Here is a 26,766-nt window from a genome sequence, read left to right as displayed (position 1 = left end):
GCGAAACGGGTCGGTGGCGCGTCGATCGAGTAGAATGGGACGGTGTCGTGTCGGGCGAGCTAAATAGGGAAACGTATGCGCTGGGCGAGTGGAATAAGGCGATGCTTGGTCAAACAACTGGAACCGGCCGCGAAGCTGAGTAAGTGTCGTTGGCGAACGTAGAAACCAGACATCGATATCACGCCTAACCGAAGCCTGTCCTGCTCGCGGGATGCAAACTGACAGATACGCGGCTACGAGCTTACAATCAACACGAGAAAGAGAGGTGTCTGGCAGTTACGGTCGCTTGCCAACTTTTCTACGGCTGCCTATTCTCTTTCCGCCGGGCCAACCTTGAAGCCATCACAAGGGCCATCAGTGCCGGGAGCGGAACTCCCTGGACCGTGGCCAAATCGGCCCCCGAAACCCGCTGGATCATGTTTCATACGATGACTCGAAGGTGTCTGCGCGCTTCGGGGTGAAACTCGATTTACGAAATAGTTCGATTCGCGTGGAAAAATATGCAATAGGTTTCCCACTCGCGCGGGAGATACAGGAAATTTAGTTCAGTTTTGGAAATTAATCGAACGGAAGTGATACCGTGCACTTGGACGAGATCAATTTCGAGCGATTGTTTAATAAATCCTGACCTGGAGAACACTTGGACACTTTCCTGCGGAGACGAATGACGAAGGGTTTGAATTACAAGGTATTCGGGTGAAAAAATTTCTCGGTGCGTTTCAACGTCTCTCGATCGATTGTGTTCAAACATTCCCACCTTCGAGCGTTCCGTTCGATGGAACCGCTGATGCAAAAATATAGAAGGTAGAGGAAATACCGCGCGAAGAAGTAATTTGAAAATCTAAAGGAGAAAAGTTTTTATACTCGACCGAAGGGGGATCGAATTAGTTTCCGAAGGTTCGAATGTACCATTAGTACCCCAACTATCCTCTCGTCGTCTCCGTTCCCCTATTGGTTATCAAATTTCACCGAGTCGATGTTTGCGCGAACGATTTCCCGAACGTTGGGACTCGGTCTGATTTCGTGGAACGGTTCCGAACGAAAGAAGAGGGGGATCCTTGGAATCACAGACTCGCCTCGAATCGAAACCAATCGTATTCGGATCGTGTTCTAACGAAAATCGAGGCCGACGATCGCGCGTAATCTCGGTGTCGCGCGGGTTTCGATTCGCTCCCCCGGGAGGAATCACGACGAAAGCTTTTCCCGCGAGTTACCGCCACTTGCTGGCGAACGAAGAAATGCACGTGCGCGCATGAAAGGAAAAACGGGGCGAGCATCCGCTCTTCGAGGAGCGGATAAAAGGGCGCGCGAGCTGCGAAACAACGGCTGGAAGAAAACAGACGGATTTCTTTTCACGCGGCGTGACGTTCCCCTCCTCGTCCCGGATCGTACCCGCCGCGAGACAACGCGCCGCGAAACAGCCAAACGGAGACGAGCATTCGCCATTGTAACGACGCGCGAGCCTCGACGAACGCCTCGACTAACGCCTCGACGAACGCCTCGACGAACGCCTCGACGAACGCCTCGACGAACGCCTCGACGAACGCCTCGACACGCGTGCAATCCCGCTACTTCGGGGGAGAGTCTGTGCCCTCGCATTCACGCGCGTTTCAGAAAAGACGACGAACCGAGCTGTTGCAACGCGGATCGTCCACGTGTAAAGGGGGAGCAAAGTAGCTGGTGAACGACCAGCGTGAAAATACGCAAGTGGCCCTTTTGTTCGGACGACGATCGTTTGTCCTCTCTCGGTTCCGTTCTCGCTTCTCGTCTACTTCAACGGTAAATGAATATTTACCTTCCGCGCGCGCAATACCGCTGTCTTCGCGCGACGAAAACGCTTAAACGTAAATTACAATCTCCGCGTCCGTTGCTATTTAATTTTCAATCGCCTTGCCGAGTCGCTTGAAATAAAATCGATTATTCTTTAAATTCTTTCGGTCGAGACGGAAATAAAACACAGTAGTCGAGTTTCAAGATCAATTAATAAATGTGATCTTAGTTTTTGTTTGATTACCGATTTGTGTACCGATTTCCGTACTATGTACTACGCCGAGCTGAGAAATTGACATACGAAGGAAATGAAATTCGGTTTGACGAAGATCTGTGACCGATCAATCGAACAACATTTTCTCTTGTACGAAGTATTCTACAATACATTTCTTAACTAAGAGTCTTCTTTCCAGAACCCAACTATAACCGTTGTATAGTATTCTACAGAGAAAGAGAAATTCACTGTCCACATTCTACTTAGCCGAAACACCACGTTATTCTTAATCCGAGTCTACTTTCTCACTCTCCGCAACACATATTGCACTTATTGCATTTCTATTCTACTTGCACGAATAATCGCGCTTACCTATTCTACCACTCTGTCGTGAAGGTATTCTGTTTCCATTTGTCCGACAAGCACCCTCTTATTCTACTTGTCTGGACAATAAGAGGGTACTTCAACCGTAACTCCATTTTCTACTCGTCTGACCAATAGTTGCCGTATTCTACTGCGACCAACGCTTCACTCTCTCTCTCTCTCTCTCTCTCTGGCTGACACACACTGGACCATTCTACTGATTTAACCGTTCACATTCAAACGTGTTATTATTACACCTATCGGGGTGGTACGGAGAAACTCGAACTGTGAATACAAATTTCTTTATCACGAGACATAATTGCCTCATTGAACGTGTCATCGCGCTCGTGTCGTCCCTTTGACGGTGCCGCAGCTGTGTCAAGGGTGTGGATTCATAGGGTTTCGATGACGGAGGGATTTCCATATAATGGTATGCGTCTATGGATTATCGTCAGCTCCATGATTACCAGATCTGTGCGGTTATCGGTTTGTTTGTCCGGTACTAGTTGCAATCCAACCGGTGTTGGTTGCTTACAACTGTACAAGGACACGCATAAGCTACGGTAGATGACTCAATTCCGATTGAGAATACGCGAATGGCTCTTGTAAGTCGGGACCACATCGGGCGCATTTTATTCGGGGCAATTTGAATGCAAAAATGCAGCTCGAAGTTGCAGTCTGATGTTTTGACCAGAAAATCGAAGGTTCTTTCTAATTTTTTCTTCGTTCGAAGGAATAATTGATTCGAGATGAACGGAGATGTGTATTATTTTTCGAAAACAAAAATTGTTCTTTCAAAATTCGAAGTTGACGGATCACCGTTTAAATCGAAGAAAATATACAACGTTAATGGAAATTCGGAATAATTTTAGTCCCAAAGGTCGTGGAATAGGATCGTTCCGAGTAAAACTTTTTCCCACTGTCTGAATCTCTGAAAATATTTTAAAAAAACTCGGTCGACTACGATTTCAACTGAAAAAGTACTCTTTGAGTAACTCTGTTGTTTGTACGTTGTTCCATTCATATACTCCTATTCTTTTTTTTTTCCTTTTTTTTTTTATTTTCAATTCTGCACGTCGTGTGCGCCTCTTTAAGCACTTGATCCACTAAATCCGAAATCCTAACTGTACATAGGCACCGCTGGGAATTCTGTTCAAGATACTTCAGCCGAAAACAGGTCAGGGACTGCGTGCTCTAAACGCGAGAAGCACAATTGGGGCGCCCGAGGATTACCATTTACCCCTTTAATTACAGAATTAAAGTGGATGGGAGATTCTTTCTACGCTGAAATCTGCATCCGCCGCGCAGGAGGTAAACATTTCCCGGTGCGCTTCTCGCGCGATTTTTTCACCCTTAGAAACGAGACGTTACGCTAAATTCACCTAAAATTTCTGACTAGGAAATGTCTTCGTTAATTCTGGGCAATTTCGCATCGTCGATGAGGGCAACCGGGTGAACTGCACTAAAGAAAAAAAGAAAAAAAGAAAAGAAAAAAAATACTCCGCTTTCGTTCATAGTAGTATACTCGACGAAAATCGTTTCACAAGCACTCAGGCTCCCTGAGAGTTCTCCTTTATTTCTTTGACCGTCATTTAATTTCACCCCGGTTGTCTGGACAGCAGCTTCCTCGTTTCTCCCATTTACTTTTTCTTTGGATTCGGTGCGCCACTTGAACAGCACTTTCCAATCAAATTCCTGCAGAGTGATCCGATTATCCCCAAACGCATTTACATCGGGAGTAAATCGTTTAAAAATTGGACGACATTAATTGTAACCCAGAAAACGACCGAACAATATAAAGAAACGGTTTCCAAACTTTTTCAAAGGCACTTTTTCTTACATTCGTTTTAACTCATAAACGAAAAAGTTAATTTTTTAAATATAACAAGCATCACGTACTGTACGTTTATTTTAATTAATCCACTGTTTGGCTTTCATTCCGAATCATTGAATTTTTTACTATAAATTATCTCTAGCTGAATTAAACGATCCCAACACCCTTCTACCGATAAATAGATAACGTTTACTAGATTTTTCGACGTGGAAAATTTTCTTTCGAGTTCCCCTTTGGATCGTAAAGTGCTTCCTACTTTTGGAAAACACCGATTTAAAAAAAATGGAATCTCCGAAGTTCGACGAGCTTTTTTGTCGAGAAAAAAAAAATAGTGTCCAAATAACTGGATACCGTGTGGTTATCTAGTATTTTTTCGGCCCACTCGATTATGTTCCAACGACGTTTGTTTCGACCATGACGGCTCACGAGACCAATTTACACGATTATTTGTCGCCAACGGTCGAGTGGGAAAATATTTTCCTGCCTGGAGGCACGATTCATCAAACCGCTTCAAAATCAAGCGTCGCGAAATTTAACATTTATCCCCTGTCTGGTCATAAATCTTACGAATCGTCCAGTCGAATAATACGCGCGATCGGTCCCCATTATCTGCACGAATATTGGGATCGATGGTTTTTTGAAACGTCCGATATGAACATCGGTCGATTGGACACGTCGATTAAATATCCGCTCGACCGAAGATGGCCGCGTTTCGAAGCGAGAATACATTTCTTTTTTTCAGCGCATCCCTTTTTCCTGATAACTTTCCCTCGAGAAATTGATTTTCAGGGTGAGCCACTTATTACCGTTGATGGAAAGAAAACAAAACGAGTATTTGTTTTATATTATTTCCGGTTCGAATACATTATTTTTCCTGGCGGTGCAATTACCTCGACTAAATTGATTCAATTGTACATCGAAAAAGTTTCTAAGAAACGCCTTTAATAATAAATTTCAAACGAGTAATTACACGCTGTCAATTACAGAGAAAACCTACCGTTTCTTTACCTAATTCTACAATTTTTATCATTACTTCGTAACGTACCGTAACAAAGTACGTATTACTCTCCCCTCGAAACGAATGTTTGTTTCGTTTAACCCGAAACAATTTCGAAAAAAGAAATTCGTATGCTACGGACGATTGCAAGTAAACCGTTCAGTTTATCCAACAAGTGCACCAGCACGAAGACACGAGTCGTTCGCAAAAAGGGAACCAACTCTGTGTCTCGTGGACGATTCTACAAGTTTCTTTGTCCCTTTGTTTCATTTTTACATCGCGAGTACGAGCCCAGAGAAAACAAATTACGAGAGAAATCCATTTAATTCGAAGTTTGTTAAAAAGACCGATACGTTTGTCGAAAATTACCGGACTGTCCCCGGTACACCAAGTGTCGCAAAAGTTCGCATAGCCGAGCACGCGGACTCACGGTACAAGCCAACACCGGGGACGATGAAAACGTTGAAATTGAAGTAGACATCGAAGATTGGAAACTTTGTTCAAGCCGCGGCGCTTCTTTGCGAGTCCAAGATTTCTTATCGCGCGAAGTGGTGCTCTTACTTCGTGGAGTTTGGCGCACTCCCGTCTACTATAAACCTATTTCCCTCGTCGCCGGATGTCGAAATCCATTTCGTAGTACGCGCCCCGTGTCGTTCCGAGGTATTACACCCCGTTCCGCGGACGACGCGCAACGAGCACCGAACCTTTCTCACATCGACGTTCTAATATTCTTTTTCACGGGGAATCGAATTCCCGCTCGCAAATCGAGGGTTCACCGCCCCTTCCCTCCCTCCGACCCCCGTCTCGTGAAGGCCACGTGAAAAGAACTGTACCTCGTTTTGTCCCGTGTCTGACGCACGAGTTTCCAACCCCGCGAGCTGATATCCGTTTCGTACACTTACGCGCGTTTGCTTTGAGGATTTCGAATCGTCTCCTCGCTCCAAGGATGAAATTCGATAACGGAGCCCGTATCGATTCGATATTCGAGACCAGCGAGCGAAACTGTACGCGCGTTTAATTAAAATTGTAGTTTTTACTATCGTACACGATCAAATATTACGGTTTGTCGACGAATATTGGTTTATTTGAACCACCGTGCTCGAAAGGTAGCAGAGAATATTTACCGTAATTGTTTGTCGCGACGACGAATGGAAAAACGTTTCTAAAAGGGTATGCAATGCTTCCGCGTTAAGTGTGTCTAACGCTGTCGCAGTCTATTCTACTTGAGCCGCTCGTCTGACCGGACACACGTGTATTCTACTTCTCGAAATCAAAACGGGATTGAAAAATAGACAATATTGCAATTATGGGTAATATTATCGATCGGTTATTGTTACTGTAATCGGTCGTGAAATACTGTATGTAAAATTAGTTAAAAGTAATCCACCTACTATGATCGAACTTCGATGGGATGATTATAATCTGGGGTAAACGATAAGAATACTTGGCAAATCTGTACCGGATATAGCTTTATTTAAAAATTTACTTTTAATTAAAGCGTACCCAGCTTTAAATAAAGCGCGCGATATTTGTAAGTGGTATACCGAAATGACGATATCGCGGTAGGCTGTGCAAATTGTTTGTAATAATTGAGTTCGGTAATGAACATTCTTTATCCCCCGTGTAATACTATCTGCTGGGTTATTCTTATCAGAAATTGCAAGTCCCGATGTGATCGCGATAAGCGGATTCCCCTGCAATTGTAATTTTCGTTTTAACCGATTTCATTTTATCTTTACCTTTGTTCCGTGAATAGTCCTTTTTGTTTCAATTTAATTATCAAATGGCCGATCTACGTCAGACAGTGATACATAATCTATTCCAAGAGAGATTTGCCACAACGACCGCAACCTTACTTTGGTGTTAATGAAATAGGACGACGTCAAACAGAATGCTTTGATTCCGAGGAGTAGAATGTGCGCGTATCTTGTCAGACAAGCGAATTCAGTCCGTAACACGCTAATCGAGTAAAATATAGTAGGATGTCGGACGCGCTTAATACAAAAGCATTTCATCGTATTTTCGACTCGTTTTTCCATTTTTTATTATAACAAACAATTATCCTGAATATTCCCCGGTCCCTTTCGAACGCCATACCTTAAATAAACCGTAATATCTGACTCTCTCTCCGCGATAGTTTAAACAATATTTTGACTCTCTACGATAATTCAAGTAAACTCCAACGATATTTTAACTCTCGTGTATCCTTCTTCGTTCGAGTGTAAATTTCGAACAAAGGACAAACGATTGTCGATTGTATCCGATCGATCGTTATCTCCGTAGATTTGACGCCACCGCTCGCTACCGTTATCGTGAAACCTACGATTACCAAACTATTTGCGGCCAAGTTCTCTATTATGTTCTCGGGGGCGATGATACCTACACCACCGAGATGGAAACCACGCATCGGCGGGTCTGGGCTGTGAATTAGCGCAACAAGTAGCGAATCGAAAGGGAATTAAGCCGCGAGCCGCGACGTGCGCTTTGTTCGCGAGTAGAAGGGGGGCTTTCTCGAGGTCCTCGAGACGCACCGTGGAAGAATACGACGATGGAATCTGGAATTAGGAGGAGGCGATAGGGGAAAGGGGACGAATGGGAGCCAGATTCGAGACACGGTCGCGGCATAATTCACTATCGAGAACTTCGGTCGTCCGCACGGCTCGTACATACAACGAGGGGCCGATGTTGCGACGCCCGCCATAGTTACACTTTGTACTGCTCGCAGGAAGTAATATACAGGCTTGAGGCCGGTGTTTACATCGCCCGTACACGACCCCCTCGTATCCTTTGAGCGACCCGGATACGCATTGCCCTCCCTTATGTTTCCACCCTTGTCGCAACGCGCGCGTATTTTTACGGACGTGTCCGGGGGAACGGGTAGCCGAACAAGGAATTCGAGAATCGAAAAGGTCAGCTCGCGATACGTCTCGATGCGTTCGACTGTTTGAACTCGAGGGGAGGGAGAGATGTACGAGTAGGCGAGGATCGAATAGATTAACGAGGGATAAACTTGGCACGGTAATTTACGCCGGGAGACCTTCGGTACGTTCCATTATCGAAATTTAGTATGTTCCACGTCGGTATTTCAAACAAACGTCTGTTGCAACGGGCACGATTCTCTTTTTTTGTTTCGCAAGAGAGAAACGACGAGAGTGGACTCTTTTTTATCGAAGTAGCATTGGATTAAGGTCTGGACCGTGAAAGTAAATTTGACGTCGAAAATAATTACGAGAGCGCTTTCTAAAGAAGCTTGACTATTCTTGAAAAGATTTATAAGTTCGTCGTAAAGTAACGGACAAATTCTGTCCGTTACGAAAGCGAATAAAATAATGGAATAGTAAATGCGAGCCGTAAAGATTAAAATTCACGACCGTGTACATTCTGACTAGATTTTTAACGAATCAAGGTAATCAGATTACCGAAACTCGAGTGGCGATACGAGTGAAACGAGTAACCGCGTGTCTGACCGGGTAACGTCTGATTCTACTTGAGAGGCAACTCCCGCCGCGAGGTATATTTCGTTTGATTAAAAACGGTTCCATCGTAGACTGTCCGTGCAAAAGACAACGAGGTCTGCGGCGAACGTAAAATATAAAATTCGGGGAATCGCTCGTATTCGCTTCGATGGTGAAAGAAATCGGTAACAGATGTTCCGCCGGAAACGATGTTCTTCGCGAGACAGCGACGTCTGAAATAACGATTCACGTTCTCCTTGCAGGAATCCGAACGGGATCGATCACCACGGCCGAAACGACGATACGCTTCTACCTGGCAACCGGGAGAAAAACCGTTTCCGTAACCTGACGTGGGATCAATACGACCCGGTGCATCAGAAATACCTGGAAATCAGTGAGTCGTCGACGCGGAATCCGCATTTTTTCGTCACTTGGGTGCGCACGATCGCTCACTCCGCACCGTGGCCGGTTAATTAAACCGCCATCCCATTCGCGACGACATTCTGCGCTTCTTACGCGCCTCCCAGTCCCTCGAGCACCGGTTAACTGGACGCAGACCGAGTGTCACTTAACCCGAGTGCATTCTTCGAGGTCTCACTCGACTCGTTTCGCCCTCCGAATATTTTTTTTTCCTTCTCCTTCGTAATTGAAACTATCAAAATAGACACTACCCCGGCAGTTTCTTACTTTCGGTATTACGAAACGAAAACCAAGAGCTGCGTTTTTCAACCGGAAGAGTTCGAGTGCGCACTCGAACGGAAGAACGCGTCCAGGTTACCGCGGAAAATGTTACGGTTCGATCGAGTTCTGCGCGAGAATCCAGAGAAACGAATGGGAACGACACGGAGAGGGTGGATACTGCGATGTGTCTTTATTTAAAGCGTGACAATAATTTCGTACATTTCTCGAATTGTAGTTTCCATCCTTTTTGAGTTCGGTGCTAGACCGACCTTTTCATTGATAGAATTCACAATTTTTCGAAACGGTACGCGTAAATATTTGCCATACCGATAAAAAAACTGGGTGCAGCGTAATTTCGAAAAGGTACAAACGTATTACATCCTTACGTATCGTAATTTATCACGCATTCGGACGAAACGCATACATTATTACGTACCAATTTCATTATTTTCGGAATGAAGCGCCCAATTACTGCGCACAATTGTAAAATTCCTCGCGGTAAAAATTTGCTGTAAATCGTTCGTAAACTCATTGAACAAAGACGCGTTAAATCATCCCTCCCCGGATCGATATCGTTCGTTTCGATCGTCACGTTTCACTAGCAGAACTCGCTCGAAGCTCTCTCTGTGATCTTATTTTATCCATCGAAACGCCCCCCGGGCTGGAGAGCGAGGCCACAGGGGGAAATATTCGCCCTCGAGCACACCGGGACCGTTTTTCGGATTTTCCACGGGAAAATCCACGCCTTTCCAGCGCGGAAACAAGGGGAATAATACCCACGACGCAACATCGTGCAAATCGCGTGAATCGTGCGAGTCGAATTAGCCGGTATCAAGGGAGAAGTTCTCCCCACCTGGAAAATAGGGATTGGAAGGGGGGCGGGAGCGAAGGGGGGTACAGTTTCATCGCAGCGAGCGTGCGCGCGGAAAGAAAGCGAGGAAAATGAAGTGCCGCGGCAGAAACGCTCGCGTTCGCCGCTCGCTTGTCCAAGCGGAGAGAAAGCCCCCGCGAGGTCATTTTTATTTTCAGCGGCTCTCGAGCGCGGCAGATGACGTGAAAGAAACCCTTTGACCTGAAAAAGAATTTGCGGTCTTTTTCCCCGGTCCGGGTTCTCTCTACCTGTCCCTCCCTCCCTCCCCCATCTCTATTTTCCCCTCGTTGCTCCACCCGTTCCGTTTTTTTTTTTTGCTCTTCTTTTCTTTTTTTTTTGTGCCTCGCGTAACGTTACGACGAACGCCGGCATAATTCCATTAGCATTTGAAGGCAATGTGAGAGCACTAATTAAGCTAATTAGGAGTGTTTCATAGCGAACGATGCTCTTGATGCGGCGAAAGGAACGCGCCGACCATACCGGGGGCGTACGTGAAAATGTAGCGGACTAATTGAAATAAAAAGGGGATATCCAGGGCCCGGGTGTAATTGAGGCGGCTGGTAAACGTGTCCCGTAAATGACTCGGAGTATTCGTTTAATGAATTCTTTAGAACCGCGGCGAAGATCGCGGCCCGATGCGGTCGAGCGGAATTGTAAGGACGCGCGGGTGTGTACACACAGTGGAGGGTATCACCGTCGACGAGTTTCTCGGTTCGATGGAACCGGTCTCACGCGGAGCTAGGTGTGCACGAAACGTCTTCACGAGGGACTTTTCGACGGATCGCCGCGACTACGAGACACGACCGACTTGGTCGAGAGAAAGAAGAGTCTTTATTGGTCCTTTGAGCCGGTCGGGGAGACAACGAGTATTCAGAGAGCAAAGCAACGTCAGTTCTCTGTTAGCCACGCGTCTTTGCAGTCGAGCGGAATTCCCGTGGTTTTCCATTTGAAAAGGGTTCTTTGACTCGTCCTTAAGGGTTCACTCCAGCTTTTGTCCGGAAAGGTGAATCGAAACAATTTTCCACCGTGAAAGAAAAGTTTGAATCCTTGAAATAATTACCGACGCTCGGGTACCGCGGAAGAGGATCAACGCCATTTTGTTTCCTCGCGTTCGATGCGCGCGCGAAAAATTTCCTCGCCAAGATTATCGTATATCTTATTTACGATGAAAAATTCGTTTCGATCGGGTGCACGGTATTGTCACAAAAAATTCGTGAACGTTGTTCAAAGTTCAACGTATACCAGCGGAACTGAAGTAACCGAGGTACCGCGAACGAAGATCAACGCCATTTCGTTCGATCCAATGTATGCGTAAAAAATTCTCGTCGAAAGTTTATTACGCGTTCTATACGTGGTAAAAAATTCATTTCGAATAGAGCCATTGTATCGTTGCAAAAAATTCACGGACATTGTTACGGTTTAAATTTACTCCATCGGGAGCCGAAATGTATACATAGGAGTACCAACGAACGAGGATCGACACCATTTTTCTTTTTCGCGTTCAACGCGCGCATAAAAAATTTCCCTTGGAAGCTAATTACGTGTTCTATTCGTGGTGAAAGATTCATTTCGACCGAGAGCGTAGTATTGTTGCAATAAAAAATTCGCGAAGGAACCCCTTTTGTTTCGTCGGTGTCGAGCCGTCGTGATTCGTTAAACGAAGACACCGTGGATCGACGTCTCCGCGTCTCTCGATAAAAACTAAGAGATCCCGAGTATCGTGAGCGAAGGTAACGCCAAGTTCAACGTTATCGGAGCCTAGATTAATATTACTCCTGGTCGATTCGCATATCCTGCCGGTAATAACGGGCCGATGTAATCGTCCTTCGGACTCCATCGAGGCCGTACGACCACGGTGAAATATTGAGCTGTCAAGTGCGCCAGGGGTCTATGATGCTTGAGTGGGTCAGAAACTCAACGTATCAGACGATCGTTTCATTAATGAGTGATCAATAGCCGCGCATAATCGTGCCGACTGCTGCTTAACCGCACGTCCGGCCGCACTATCAGCCGGTCCTATTGCGCGTAATTTATTATTATCGTTAGTCCTGTCACTCCAGATTCATTAGGCGCTAATTAACTCAGCCGCTATTAACGATATTATCGAATTTTCGAGGGCCTCCAACGAGTGTCCTGCTGCGAATCTACTATCAACGCGCTTATCATCGCCTCCACATTGGGCTTCTCTCGTCGCTCCAACTAATTTCCAGCACTTTGTTGGAGGTCACCTTCGATCGTGGTTCGCTCCCGATCGATAGAAATCCGTGTTCCGTTGTCGGGAAGAAGTAAAATAATAATTCATTACCAAGTCCGCGACTCGACACTATTGGCGACCGATCCATCGTAAACGTTCGAAGGAAGAAGAAATTCGTAACAAGAAAATATCAATTTTCAATCACCAATTTCGATCACCACCCGGTCCACTAATCGTGCACCTTTGAAACTCGATATTGTAAACAGAAATGAAAAGACGTAAATTCCCTCGCGTCTCCGAAATTTTAGCAAAACGCCCCCTTGTAAATCGTACAAGTCGGTTGTGTTGCTTCGTGCTTGTGTTTTCTCGTTGCTTTTTCGAAAATGAATTTTTCACTTCGGCACAGTCGCGTTCGAATGTCGTGCAAAATTAAACGTCGCCGGTACGAAAATAACCTCGTCCCGAACCGAGGTTAAATATAAATATTTCCAAATGCTTTATCGTTGCTTCGTGTTACACGTGAACCGTGTCTGGGCACACGAGGGGAGAAACGGAACTGGACGGGGATTGTTTCGATCAGCAACAGCCCGCAAAACGGATCACCCACGGTATCCGAGCGATTCAACGACGAGCTGTATCATCGGAAGGATCGGTGGGCGCGGCAAAAACAGAGGTAGAAGTCGAAGCAGACACGACGTAACACGTTCCACGTTGCCATTTCTCAGGAGGTGGTGAAAAATCACGGTGAAACGATAGCCCGCATTCCGTCCTCGCTCTCTCTCTCTCTCTCTCTCTCTCTCTCTCTCTCTCTCTCTCTCTCTCTCTCTCTCTCGTCCCTCGATCCCCCGGAGTCCGCGATCCGAGAAAAATGGGCCGTGAAAATGGACCGGAAGGGGAGCGAGCGCGCCGCCCACGTGATTAATTTTTTTCCTTTGTCTCTCTTATCTGGCCGAATGAGTGCCCGGGGCCAATGGGCGCTTCGTTACGAGCCACGTCGAGGAGGATGGACTTTCTCCGTTCGTGTCGAAAACGTCCGTTGCGCCCGAACAGACGCGCCCTTTTTCGGGAACCGATGGCCCGGAATCTCGCCGCGAGTACCCGGGGGGTTGTTTAACCCGAAAACCCCGCTATCGTGATAATTCACGGCGGTCTTCGCCGAAATGTGCAGAGAATCGAGACATTTTTTTTCACGCGGAGGAATCGGGGCAGAATTTGATCAGATTTTGGCTAAAGCTCGGATTTTGGTACTTAAGTGGTGCTCGACGAATTGAAGTTTCGAAAAGAGTAGAAGAACGAGTGCATGATTTTTCGTAAATTTACAAACAACGAATCGGAACCCGGAACATTAAACCCGTTGTATCAGTACTCGGAAGATACTTCGAAGAATGAAAATACAGAACGGTAATCTCCGTGTTCTCTTGTTGAACGCACTAAAAACAAATACCAAAACTGATCAATTAATCCCTCTTTGTGTCTACACGCTTCTGTCCCGCATAATTTTGTACTTCGCGTCGTTACCCCTTATCTTCGATACGAACACGTCCTGCTTCACCATCGATTAAGGTTCTGCCCTTCTCTTGCACGCAACCGGGATCAACCGCAGGACTGAAACAACGCCCGGCCGCCATAATTTACTTGTAGTACACGTCCCAGCCGTTTTCCATCCTCTGCACTCGCCGCACATAAGCAAACTCACTTAAGCACCGACACGGTAAACTTCTCGGAACCCGCGAAATTATTTTATCCGCAATCGAACGTCTCGAATCTTGGAAACATCGCGAGTTTGACGGGTGAAGAACGGTCTCGTTCCGTCGCGAGACCGTTGGATTTCAGGCGGGAAATATATTGGCCGTTCAAGGTCACCGGGCGGCAATCCCCCACCACCCCGTTTAACCATTCGAGCCGCTCGATTTAGAGGATTAGAGAGCTTTGAATCGGTGGACGTGGTTCTAAATCTTGCTTAATTCCTTAATTTCCCCAGTTTAACGCAACAATGGGCAACAAATTTCTACGACGTTCGCGTCAGGACTGCTTCCAAACCACGGGAGTACATTTACATCTCTCTTGAGTAAAAATTTCGTTAGTTATAACTTACGAGTTCGCGACGGTGGCTCGCTCGTATCCGCCACAAGAGAACCATTTATCTCTTATTCTTTTCTCTATCTTCTAACCCCATAATTTTCGCCCGAAACTTCAAATGTAGAATGTGAGCGTGAAAAGAGTCGTTATTCACCGCAACATTTTCCAAAATCTACGTGAAATACCTCCGGACCGAATTCGTGCAATATTTGAACAAACCAAGAGAAACAAATACGTCGCAATAGTTTCGTAATTGAATTGCGCAACGTGGAATATAGATATTCCATATAGTAGAGAGAAATTATTCTTTCCGATAATTCGAAAAGATTGTAACTTCTTAGTGATTTTTCAAACTTACTTTATTTCCTCCAAATAGCCTAATCCTTTGAACAGAGGACTGTACACGTAAATTTAAATAACTACTAAATACTATTTAACGATGAAACATATTTAAATAAAAAAACAATTCCCAGTTACCGGGACTTCCAATATTCCCAAATTCAAATAATTCTATTCGACGATCAAAGTGTTTTCCTCTCGAAACGAAAAACATTCCCAACACATCGAGCTACTATTTTCTCCGTAACAAACGAACTCCGTAATGATACATTTTCCGTGTAGAAAAAGAATAAAGAATGGATATTTTTCAGTTGAAAAAAAAATTGTTCCCTGTTACTCCGGTTGCTGATCGAGCATCGACTCGCGGACAAAATATATCACCGCCGTATTAATTCCGCGACGTCTGTACACCCGCGAGACAAGAAACAAGCGACAACGAGAGTCGGATGGCGCAAAAACGCGAGCCCCGAGCAGAGACTAGACTGTTGCTGGTGCAAAATCCGTCTCCGGTGTCCCCCGGAGCAGTTTGTCAGCCAATGTCGTTCCGCGTTCGGAACCACATGCATCTAGTCGCGTCCGGGCGCAGACACGTCGCCTCGAAGCCACAGTTACCGATTTCTCGTGGGGAGGTGTCGTGCACGCGATCGCGTAATGGGGCTGTCGTGTGCCGCAGCTGCGGGAGCCCCGAGTTCGCTGTTCGGGAACTACACGCGAGCGCATTTGGCGCATCTGTACAATCCGCATCGTCCCCGTAGTCGAACACCCACTCCAAACACCCACACCCCACCTTTCCCATCCCCGCCTTTCCCTTCACGGTCTTCCCGGCCGTACCAGTCGCGAGAAAGAGGCGGAAAAAGAGCGGTTACGGAAATGGAAACGGAAGCGCGGCTACCGCATTTCGAGCAAGGGCTTTTCCTGCCGCAAAGGATCCTCACGGGAATGGTTTCCCCTGCGCAGACCAGAGTCGCGAATCGGCTCGCAGACGAAACAAAATAATAGGACGAATCTCTAACGATCCGCCGGGAAGACTCGAGGGGTTGTTGAATTTGCGGACGAGGGAGCGGGGGAAGAGTATCGACGATGGAGAGGCGATTCCGATCGAAGCCATAACTGAGAAGAATGTTTCGAAACTCGAACAAGTTGGACAACTCGAGGAATTCTTGAATTTGCGGATGAGGGATTGTAGAAGATTATTGAGAGTGGAAAGGTAATTTCGATCGAAGTCGCGAGCGGAAAGAATGTTTTGAGACTTGACGGGCAAAATCGTGCTCGAGAACGCTCGAAAGTCTTGGAACGGTTGATAAATGCTACGGAGATCTGAGAAAATGTTACGCAACCGTTGGACAATTTTAAAGAATATTAATTCCGTGCTTTCGTTTCTTAAAAGAAGTACAAATGTATCCTCGAGTTGCATAAATGCACTGCTCCGCAGTCACTTGAATGCTTACGCATAATTTATGCGTATATACACATCCGTTTATATTTAAATGAAATTTTCTTCTTTTCTCAATTTTTGTTATTAGAGAAAAGAGTCAAGCTTGATTAACTTTTCAAGCGAAGCTAAGCGAAGTTAAACTGTACCAACTGTATTGTTACGAGAGAATCGCGGCTGAAATACGACTTTGAGATGGTTAATGAATTATCGCGGTGAAGCAAACATCGCTTTATCGATTCCTATTGTTTTGTCGGTCGTAAATAAACGTCGCGATGTTTGTCGATGGAATTAACGTATTTGATAATTTTCCAACGGTGTGTTTCGAACAACATTAACATTCCACGGGGACGTTTAAAAATTAAATTACTCGAATATCGCCGGAAGGAAACTGAATACGTCGGGGTAAAAGTGTGGAAGCATAGAATATGTATAGAACGTTTTCAGCGTATTTCACGTAAGGAATAGCAAAAGAGTGCCGGCGGCACGTGTGCGCCGCGGCATATGTAAACCTCTCATTGGTATTTTCCGTGGAACGCTCAGTCGCTCAAAGTAGATCAGAAATTTTCTCGCTCTGGCCGTAAATATCGAGAAAAATAATTCGCCCACGGTTGAGGGCCGAGGGAACGATCTTGTTCACAACCGTCCCTCCTTCGGTGAAAATACAACGACAAAAGAATGTATCGCCCGTTCGCGTGCTGCGTTGAGCACATATATTTAAATAGCGCGATACGCCGGAAATATCGGATGAAAGGGAATTCAAACGAAACACGTGGTTGCAACACGGGGTGATTGACGGGCCGTGTTCAAATCGCGTGAAAGCAATTCGAAGATTGAAATTTTCTTATCATCTGGGAGCGTGTACTGATTCCTTGAATGCGGGGAAAAATATAACGTAGATGGAAAACTTCGATGCAACACGGTTACGACTCGTAAACTCTTACCGGGGAAACGGTTTTATCGCCTCGAGTGGTAATTTAGATTTCTGAGAGTCGCGAGAGCTCTAGAGTTCGAAAGTTCGGAAGTCTCCGAGTTACGGATCCACGTAATTCCGAAATTTTAAAGCTCCAACGTTCTAGAGTTTCTCAATTCCGAAAATTTGGAGTTCTAGAGTCCGAAAGCTGTGTTTTCGAATCTTGAAGTTCAAAAATTTCAAAATTTAAACTTCTACGGTCTCAAGATTCTAAAATTATAGAATTTTACATTTCTAGAGTATCGAAGTTACGTAATTTTATCGTCTCGAGATCGCAGAGTTCGTTGACTTTCCACTTTTGGAAATTGTAACTTTCCGAAGCTCCGATAGAGTTTCGAGTACCAAAAATTTTAGAGTTCTGGAGCGGTTAGAGTGAACAGTTGCCGATGAAACAGAGTTTCGGAACTCTGAGTACTCTTAAAATTTCAGAACTCTAGGACTCCCGGTGTTACCAAATCCTGGAGCTCTATAATTCTAGCGGTCCGAACGAGCTTTGGAAACTCCGCAGTCCCAACGTTCCATCGTCCAGAAAAGGTCCTCGAACGCTAGTTCGCGGAGTTGTCACGGAATCCGATTTTCCACGCTCCTGTGTTGGCGAAATCTGCTTAGATTTTCGCGGTAACCGCTTCCCTCGGCCTCGTGCGTGCTCGCCGTTCCCGGGAAAATGTTGCGATTCAGCTGCTCGTTACTCGGTTCTTTCTCTGCTTCCGTTGCTCTGTCATAATCATAAAAGCGCGGAGGAACGTTTTACGTCTCCGTACCGTAAACACGCCCACTGACGTTTCTTGCCTGCGAAAGGAACAGCTACGACCGAACGGGAGAACTCTTTCGAATAAACACGCGCGCGATCGAAATGAGAAACCGGACGATCGCGTAGTCGATCTATCGGGGTCGTCCCGCGAACAACCGTGGAACGAAGCAACCCAGCCGAGCCGGAAGCGGAAAAAGAGCTTAAGACCGGCCGTTAGACCGGAAGCCGGTGAAACGGTGTAGCAAAGGTTCGTTAAACGTGACTTCACTGCGAGGCATTCTGCAACATTTTTCCCTCCGTTCGTCTCGTCGAGCTTTTCACGAAGCGAGAGAAGCACCCGCGAGCCACTGGAACAGCGGAAGTCGATAATCGCTTGTCGTGAATCCAAAATTACACGAGCACGTTCAGCCATGCTCCACCAGAACGCGATTTAAGGAGTTAATATCTGGCGACGTTTGACCCGTATTTGACCCAATCTCAGTCCGTGCGTCATGTCTGCCGTGACACTTTCTCAGGCGCCACGTGTGGACGTATAAAAGTGATTCGAATTATTTTTTACCGCTGCGGTTCACACAAAATTATTTCATTTTGGATAGGTTGGTGAGTAAATTTGGATAATCTTGTGTATTCGAAGGGGATGCAGAAACGTTTAAAAAGAAAATTAAATTTATCGGTAAGAGAGTAACTATGACGTTGGACTTATCTTTGACCCATTCTCAGTCCATACACTATGGCTATCTAGCCTGACACTTTTTTTCACTAAATTTTGTTTATAAATAAATTGGAATAATTATTTACCCCTGTAGTTAGCGTAGAAGTATCTAAACTTAGATCAGTCGATGAGTAAGTTTAGATAATTCGGTAATCTCTCTCGCCTGATTTTATTCCACATAGTTTTAGATACTTTTGTACCGCCAGGGGTGACGCAGAAGCGTTTAAAAATAATTAGGTCGGTTGATAAGAGAATAACCGCGACGTTGGACTTATCTTTGGCCCATTCTCTAACCATACACTATGGCTATTCAACATGATATGCTTTCAAGTCTCATATGTAGATAAGTAAGGTACTTACGTACCTCCTTCAGCGCCTAATTTTATTTCTAGATAATATTACATAATTGTTCGAAATCAAAATTGACGCACAATTATCCAAACTTTGATTTATTGGTAAAAAAATAACCCTTATTTCCACCTAATTTTATTCCTATTTAATATTCTTTCTATATTACTTCCTTATAATTTCTGTATAATTTTAGATAATTCGTCGAAGAAAATATTGATTCACGTTATAAACACCCACATGTAGAAAGAAATTGATTTCTCGGATCAGGAAGAATTACCTATTTGAATTACAACAATAACTCTAAGAACTCCCTCTATTGGAACATGATCTCTCGTTCGTCTCATAAACAGATTGGATTTCAGAAAGCAAGATGACTATTTGTATAAAAAATTCACTTTGATACAATAAGGCCCCGTTTCTTCGTTGCTCGCGACTTTGTGAGCCCGAGTTTAACGATGTTTCGGAAACGTCGCGACGTCCCACGAATAAACTTGAAAAAGCCCGCGTCGGCCACACAATGTGTTGATTAAAATTCGCAACTCTGGCCGGCGGTTAGTTTATGTCTAATTAAAACCAAGGCAGCTGCGCGTCTCTTTATATCACGGTGAAGGTAATTGCGCCGGGAACGCGTAATTGTTAAATGAGTAACGAGTTCTGTTTCACCGCCTCTTGTCACCGTGGAAAATCTTTGTTTCTGGGCTCGCGCAGGCTTTGTCAAGAGGGTATTATAGTCTAGCACTTTCAGAAAAAAAATCGACTTTTCACCACTTCGTAGCTGCTCGGAATCTTGAAAATACGCTTCTGACAGATTCCGTAAAAATAATGTCTCTGTTTCTGAGCTCGCGCACGCTTCGTTGAAATCGTATTATAGTTTGATATTTTAAAAAAAAATCGACTCTTTGTCATTTCGTACGACTCAAAGTCTTGAAAATGCACTCCCGAAAGATTTCCCTAAAATTCATAAAAATAACGAAGCTCTAGGAACTAAAAATTTTATCGCTATTTGAATTTTTCTCCGTTTCTAATCTCGCTCAGACTTCGTTAAAAAATCATTGCAATCTAACACTTTCGAAATATACATATTAATTTTCGACCCTACACACCCTCATAGTGTTGTCCAATCGTCGTTCAACAGTCTTTTCGATCTTTCGATCAGAAAATTTCACGCGTTACAATTCAAAAATCCAAGATCGTATCTCGATGAAATTTTATTACATCGTCTAGCCCATTTCGTACCACACAACTTTTGTTCGAAACCATTTTTCGTATAACGAACAATTCGCGAGTAATTTACCAGCAGCGTTTAACGAATCGTCCAATACGTGAAGAACTATCGAAAGAGATGGTTACTTTCCCCGGTATCTGACATATTTATTAGAAATTAAGGAGACAGAAATAAACACTCGAACGGGAATGTATCCAACGACTCGTAGCTCAAAATCGAAAAATTTCTAGGTCGGTGACTAGCGAAACGACGACACTCGGCCAACTCGAATTATGAGCGGACGCTTTATCAGACTGATCGATCATGCCTGCGGCTTCGGTATCGGTGCACGGTATCGAAGCCGGATTAACGATAACGGCTGACACGAGCCCCCGATACAGCTAGCCGTCTCGTTGGACCAACGTCAATTTATAATCGGGCTTTTATTAAACATTTCCCGGGCGCCGCTTAAAAATAGAACACGATAGCAAACGATAAAGTCCGCTCCTGTTGTGTCCATGAGGTTTAATCGTTGAATGGTCATTTTTTTTTTCGGCTAGCTCGACGATTTCTGGGATTTCGTAGGGAGGGGGAGGGGGCGAGGCGACGAGGGGGTCAGGGTGTTTGAAGTTCGTCAGCTTTTGCGGGGCGAGTTCCCTTCGATTTTTATTTTCCAACGTTCGTTTCCAAACGTTCCAGCGGGATCATCCACGAGTCGAATCGTAAAATCGGCAAATTTAAAGAGAGACGCGAACGACGACACTGTCTCCGAAATGGGTATACTGCAAATCGGTGATATTTCGAAGCAGTCCCTTTTATTCGAAGCTCGAAATTTAAAACTTGCTGTGTGCTTTTTAATCGCTTGCAAGTGCTTCGGTACGAAGTGCATTCCCGGTACGAGAATGGGCATTTTTCGGGATGAAAATCACCGACAGCGAGAACGAGGTACGATAATGTTAATGGGAATAATAATAATAATAATAATAATAATAATAGTCTTGTAGAGACACGATTTAAATTCTGGAATTTTTGGAACAACGTTTCAACGTCTAGTTCTCTTCGGAATACACAAATTGAAATTATAACTAAAACCCTACGGTGTAATACAAACGGAATAATCTATCGCTAAAATGATTTTAATTACAATTTGTAGTTGTCGTTGCCTCCGAAATATTTTTCGTTTTATATAATCGTACCAAAGAAGACCTGAACAATGGTCGAAACAATTTCACCACAAGTGAACACAATGAAGCTCGAGAATACTGTCCTCGTTATTTTCTAGAGACCCCAGAGAAGCGCCAAGTATTTTTGAATTAAATAAAATGTCACTCGAGTAGACAGAGTGACTGTACAAATATACAGGATGCCCGAGGTTGCTGTACACGCTCGAAGAGGCGGTGAGCGATCTCCTTCGGTCGAACCGCCATTAAAATTCACCGTGCAATGAGATGCGATACTATCGTAATTTTTGGAATTTCAGCAATCCATGGAATTCCCCGGTTGTAATTAATTTATTCGTCATCGCGGAGGAGGATTAAACTGTTCCCCGAGGAACGCGTTAACCTCCCCGCTGAGCTCGATGCACCACTGCGTTCTCGCTTTGGAAAACGGCATGCGTTTTAATTAAACGGTGGATATTAATTTAGTGGCCACTGCTGGGAGAATTATTAATTGTTCCCACGACGAACGAAACCGTGGTACGCGTTTTCGAACGATATCTCGAGACCGAGAAACAAAGGGGGAATCCTTGCGGATTCAACGCCCCTCGATCCCCCCGAATGCCCCAGGGGTTCATCGAAGGAGACTTATGAAGGAGGGAGACAACCGAAAACGAATCGGAGTGGAATTTAATTCTACTTAAACTCTGCTCAGCGTGTCCGTCGGAACTCTCCGCATGAAATTCGCGCGAAACTTTCTATCAAAGTCTAATTTACGCTAACGTAAGCTAAGCTCTGCCGCATCGTCGGCTACTGTCGTGTTGTTCGTACTAACGCTGTCCGCTCGAAGTGCTCGCGAGACGTTTCGCAAACGACTTTGATTGCAGTTTCCCTCCTACCTCGAAAGTGGCAGGGCGTTCCTCGAGAAAATTCTCGACAGCGTACCGGACCACGAAGATTAATTCGTGGTTGTTTTCATCGGCGATCCCCCCTACCCTCGTTTCCCAAAACTCCGGAACAATCAAACGAAGAAATACGTTGAAAAATCTCGGGCTCCGAATATTTCGCGTCGCGGGATTATGAAAAGCTTTCGTGAGAATTTCTAGCATTTCTATAGACGTTGAATGATTTTTGTTAATTTTTTCATCGCGAAGGAAATACTGGCAACGTCCAATCGTGATGCATGTAGGACACTGATGGAGGATTGAAAAGTAACTATATTCGACAAGCGAAAAGTACCTCAAAGTACAGGATCGGATCGAAATATTTGGTTAAACGTTTCGAAAACTAGTGGAGATACAAAAATATTTAAAAACGTTCGATTTCTGAGGGATGATCGCATATTCTAGATAAAAAAAGAAAACGTGCCACCGAGTCACGGGTGACGTAACAGGCAATCAGAGATGTATAAAAAATGCATCTGGTTGGCTGCAAAAGAGCCTTTATGGATTAGCAGATTTTGTTATAAATTCTATAGCTATTAGTTTTCGAGTTGTTCTATTATGTACAATTTTAAAAATAGTTTTCACCTCGGAAAATGAGCCATTGAAAAATAAATATGCGTCTGTGTAGCAAGTTTTATTAAACTTTGTTAATCTAACGATATTCATTGTTTGCAAGATCATCGAGGCTCGGGGAAACCCTTCTTAACACAAACTCGAATACGATCCCAATGAAACTGACGAAGCGATATTGAATATTCGCGAAACTTCCGCCACCGAATTTCCAGCGCCTCGCGTGGGCTGTTTAATCGCATAAATTATGCCCGGCAGTTGCGCGGGGAAACAAATTTGTCGGAACTTTGATTGCGTTAAACAATATTGTGCGTGTTTACCAGCGAAAAACTAATTTAAACTCCAGCCGGCGGCGTTTACCCGACCGGTGCACCGTTTACTTTGGATCTTGTTGAACGAATTCGACCGATAACGCGATGATGCGAGATACGTACGTTAGACTGGATACTGGGAACGGTGGAAGACGAATAATCGTTAATTAATCAAGGATTTTCAACCACCAGAAAGTGGATCTCGTTAAAACAGATAATACCGCGCCACCGACAATGTTTAGGAACACCAAACAAGTAGAAATAATACACAATGGTCAGACACGCGAGACGTACTAATTATCAAACACGCTGTTCTTCAAACTCGGTCTTTTTTGTTTTTTTAAGTTTGACCCAATTGCACGGAAATTGCATCGGATCGTTCAATCGTGTCGAAGCAAAATTTTGAATTTTGGCATTTCTGAATCCTGGATTCCTCAAACAAGCAACCATACTCTGAAAGACCTATTGTGTCCATTCAGGGTTAGCTAAACGTGTCATCCACGACTTCGAGGACAGTTTTCACCCCTCGAACATGAATATCGATAAAAGAGAAGTATACCTCTGTCCGCGTGCCAAGTTTCGCAAAACTCGAAGATCGTCAATTGGACGACGTTCTCCTTGTCAGAAAATTATCCTTCCTCCGCAGATGTTCGGGAATTATTGTATCCAAGGAGGGAACAGATAGCAAAGACGTGCCCCGGACCTCCAGGAAGGAAGCAGTTAACGTTCTTGTTCCAGATTCGTCCACGTTCTCAGATTTATTCGGCTGATTACCGGGAAAGTTACGCTTTGCATAACGTCGCCCCGAATCGGTCGGAACTTTTGCCAACTCTTCTCTCCCTCTCTTTTCCCCGTTCCGCGCTTTGCAGTTGAATCCATTACGGGGACCCGAGGAGAGACTGATACAGGTGCACGCAAGAACAAGGCCGGCTCGTTCTCTTCTTTGCCCCCGAGCGGACGGACTGGGAAATATTTCCGTCGGTGGGGTGCGGGACGAACCTGGAAAACTTTTCCAGGTACAAACATTGTTCGTCCGAGCACGCCACCGTGAGAAAAGTTGTGTCGCTAGGCCGCGTAAGTTACCCCGTCTGCTCCCTTATGGTTTACAGTTGGAAAACGACCAGAACGAATTACGGATATTCAAACGGTATTTAATCGTCGCGCGCTTCGATTAATTCCGTTTTCACCTTACGAATACGTTTATCCATTGATACGTTGGTGAAATTTGGCGACGAGTGAGGGTGCAAATGTGTGTGTAGTTGGAGCGAGGAAAATCGGGCAAGAGCCTTTTCTTTCATCGGAAGGAAAGACAGTGTCGAGCCGAGAAATGTTGAGTCGTGAAACGTTGTATAGAGTTGTATCATATTGTTATCCAGCTATCGTATTAATTATTTACAATTAATAAATTATTTCACAAAAGCTTAACAACTTTGCCTCTGCGTTGGATAATAGCGTTAAGTCTGTCAACGAAACGAATCTCCGGATTCGTGAGAAGCTTTCTCCATCGTAATTGGTTAAAATCCCCCATTGGCCGCGATGGGAAGGTGTTAAGGAAATTCGACCGCCGTCACCTTCGATATTTCGTAATAAATTAACGACCACGCCACCCTGGCGAGTTTCTCTCTCACCCCATCGGGCTAATCTTCGTAAGAGCAAAGTCTCGAAGCTCCGAAACTTCGATGGCGGGCAACTTGGCGCGCGCTGTTTGCTGCTTTATACGTTCGACGATAGTCTGCGGGCGATGCTATTCGCGGCTGTTTCGACTGTCTTTAATCCACGGGGATAAGGGGAGGGTGGGGGAACTCAAAAAGGAGATTCACCGCCTGGGGAACTTCAACGTCTGCCCCCGTTGCCTTCGACTTTCATTCAATTCGCTTTATCGAACCCCGTCTTGATTAATCCCGGCGACGAGTCGTTGGCGGATTGTTAAGCGCCACTTAGGACTGGATGAAATTTTCGTACCTCGACTGCTCCTGGAGACTCGCTCGCCGAGTTCTCGACGAGTTCTGTGGAGCGAGTCGAGTCGCTTCGACAGTGGTAACACATTTTCTTCGAGGAGCTTTCCTCTTGTCTCCGAGAATATATGCAATATTTGAGATTTTTTCTAGAGGAGGATACGGGGCATATTGAATTGAAACCTTCCCTGCTCGTTGATACAATTACTAAGACGTTACGTGAATTTTTTCGCGCAACCTGCTCCAATAGTAATCGAATTATTCATAATAGCAGACAGTCGCTTCGACTGTCGAGTAATTCGCTTCTGGTGATCTCGAACAAAATTTAAAATTTTACCTTAACCGACATACTTATCACCAAAAGATCGTTCTTAGGAAAATTATTAAATCATTTTTCAAGAATTGGGAAAATGAAAGATTTCAAAGTAAACTCTCCCTAATGGAATGCTTTGTTCGTTCATTCGTAATGGACATTGTTGGGACAAATCTAAGTGTACAGATTTTAATGAAGCTACGTCGGCACCGCCGTTCGAAATGGCGGAAAAGTCCCTGGAGAATTTACGTTACTTCTTCACGGTTAAAAAGAATAGTGAATTACTTGTTTGCGCACCCGACTCTTCGTTCGAGCGAAACGAAGTGCAACGAGGAGAGGGGTGAAGGGTCGCGGAGGGGAGGAGAAAAAATGTTACGCCGTGGTTTCTTTCTTCCTTCTTGCAGGATTTCGCGCAGTTTTATCGCACCGATTTTCGCACACAGCGACGAAACGAGCCACGGGCATTACCGGGCGTCACGCACGCGTGTGCAACGACATAAATCGTCACGTAGTATCACTTAGGCCACGCATACGTGCGCCCGTGAATTACTACGTGCTCTCCTACGTACGCTTTATCCTGCCACGTCTCCATCCGTTGCACATGCAGCCGATCTCTCTTCCACGAAACGGCCCACCCACCGCTCTGCCATGTTCTCGCGCATCCACGATGCATTCGGCCGGCTGATGTATCGCGTGAAGTGATACGTAAATTCTAACAACGTTCTTCCCCATGGCCAATAGCTTTCGTTGTATATCGTTCTTCTTTTGTCTCTCTTTTTCCTCCTTTCTCTATTTTTTCTTTTCTTTTACTTCGACTCTCCCGTTTCGTTTGAAATTTGCATCGAGATTAAGCGCGAGACCGAGTGTACAGAGTATATTGCAACGTGTGGTACTTTAACGATAAATGGGTGAGACGAAAAACGAGAAAAAAGTTCGTACAAACGTGTGCTTAATTCGATCTCGTTCGCAAGTTACGATCACTTTTTAACCACACTTCTAATAACTGGTCGAGCGCTGTGTCTGACCAGTGCCGGGGCAATGCTACTTATTCCTTAATTTCAACCAGAACTGGAAAAAAATAGTTTGCTTTTCTTGTTTAATAATTCTGCTCGTAGTTGTGCTTTTTCTCCGATAATATGTGTGTCCTTGTGGTACTTTTATGGAGGGGAAATTTTACCCGATGAATTTTTTTATTTAAACTCATGGAACAGATATTTTAAAACTCTTGTAATAATAGTTCTGTGGAAACCGTTAGTTCGAAACTTTTATATTGTAGGTAATAGTTTCCTTTGGCAG

The 26,766-nt window shown here is 44.8% G+C and overlaps 1 protein-coding gene across 1 annotated transcript in view; it reads left to right on the top strand.

The window, feature by feature from the left end:
* Positions 1–26,766, top strand: part of Nlg-4 (neuroligin 4) — a 361,006-nt gene that overhangs the window by 284,775 nt on the left and 49,465 nt on the right. Inside the window, exon 8 of the mRNA XM_076316136.1 lies at positions 8,897–9,027. Coding sequence (XP_076172251.1) covers positions 8,897–9,027 — 131 coding nt within the window. The remainder of the gene's footprint in view (positions 1–8,896; positions 9,028–26,766) is intronic.

This window comes from Ptiloglossa arizonensis, chromosome 7 (genome assembly GCF_051014685.1).
Source record: "Ptiloglossa arizonensis isolate GNS036 chromosome 7, iyPtiAriz1_principal, whole genome shotgun sequence".
NCBI classification, from domain to species: domain Eukaryota; kingdom Metazoa; phylum Arthropoda; class Insecta; order Hymenoptera; family Colletidae; genus Ptiloglossa; species Ptiloglossa arizonensis.
Note: the sequence above shows the minus strand (reverse complement) of the source record. Positions and strands in the feature narration are given on the sequence as shown.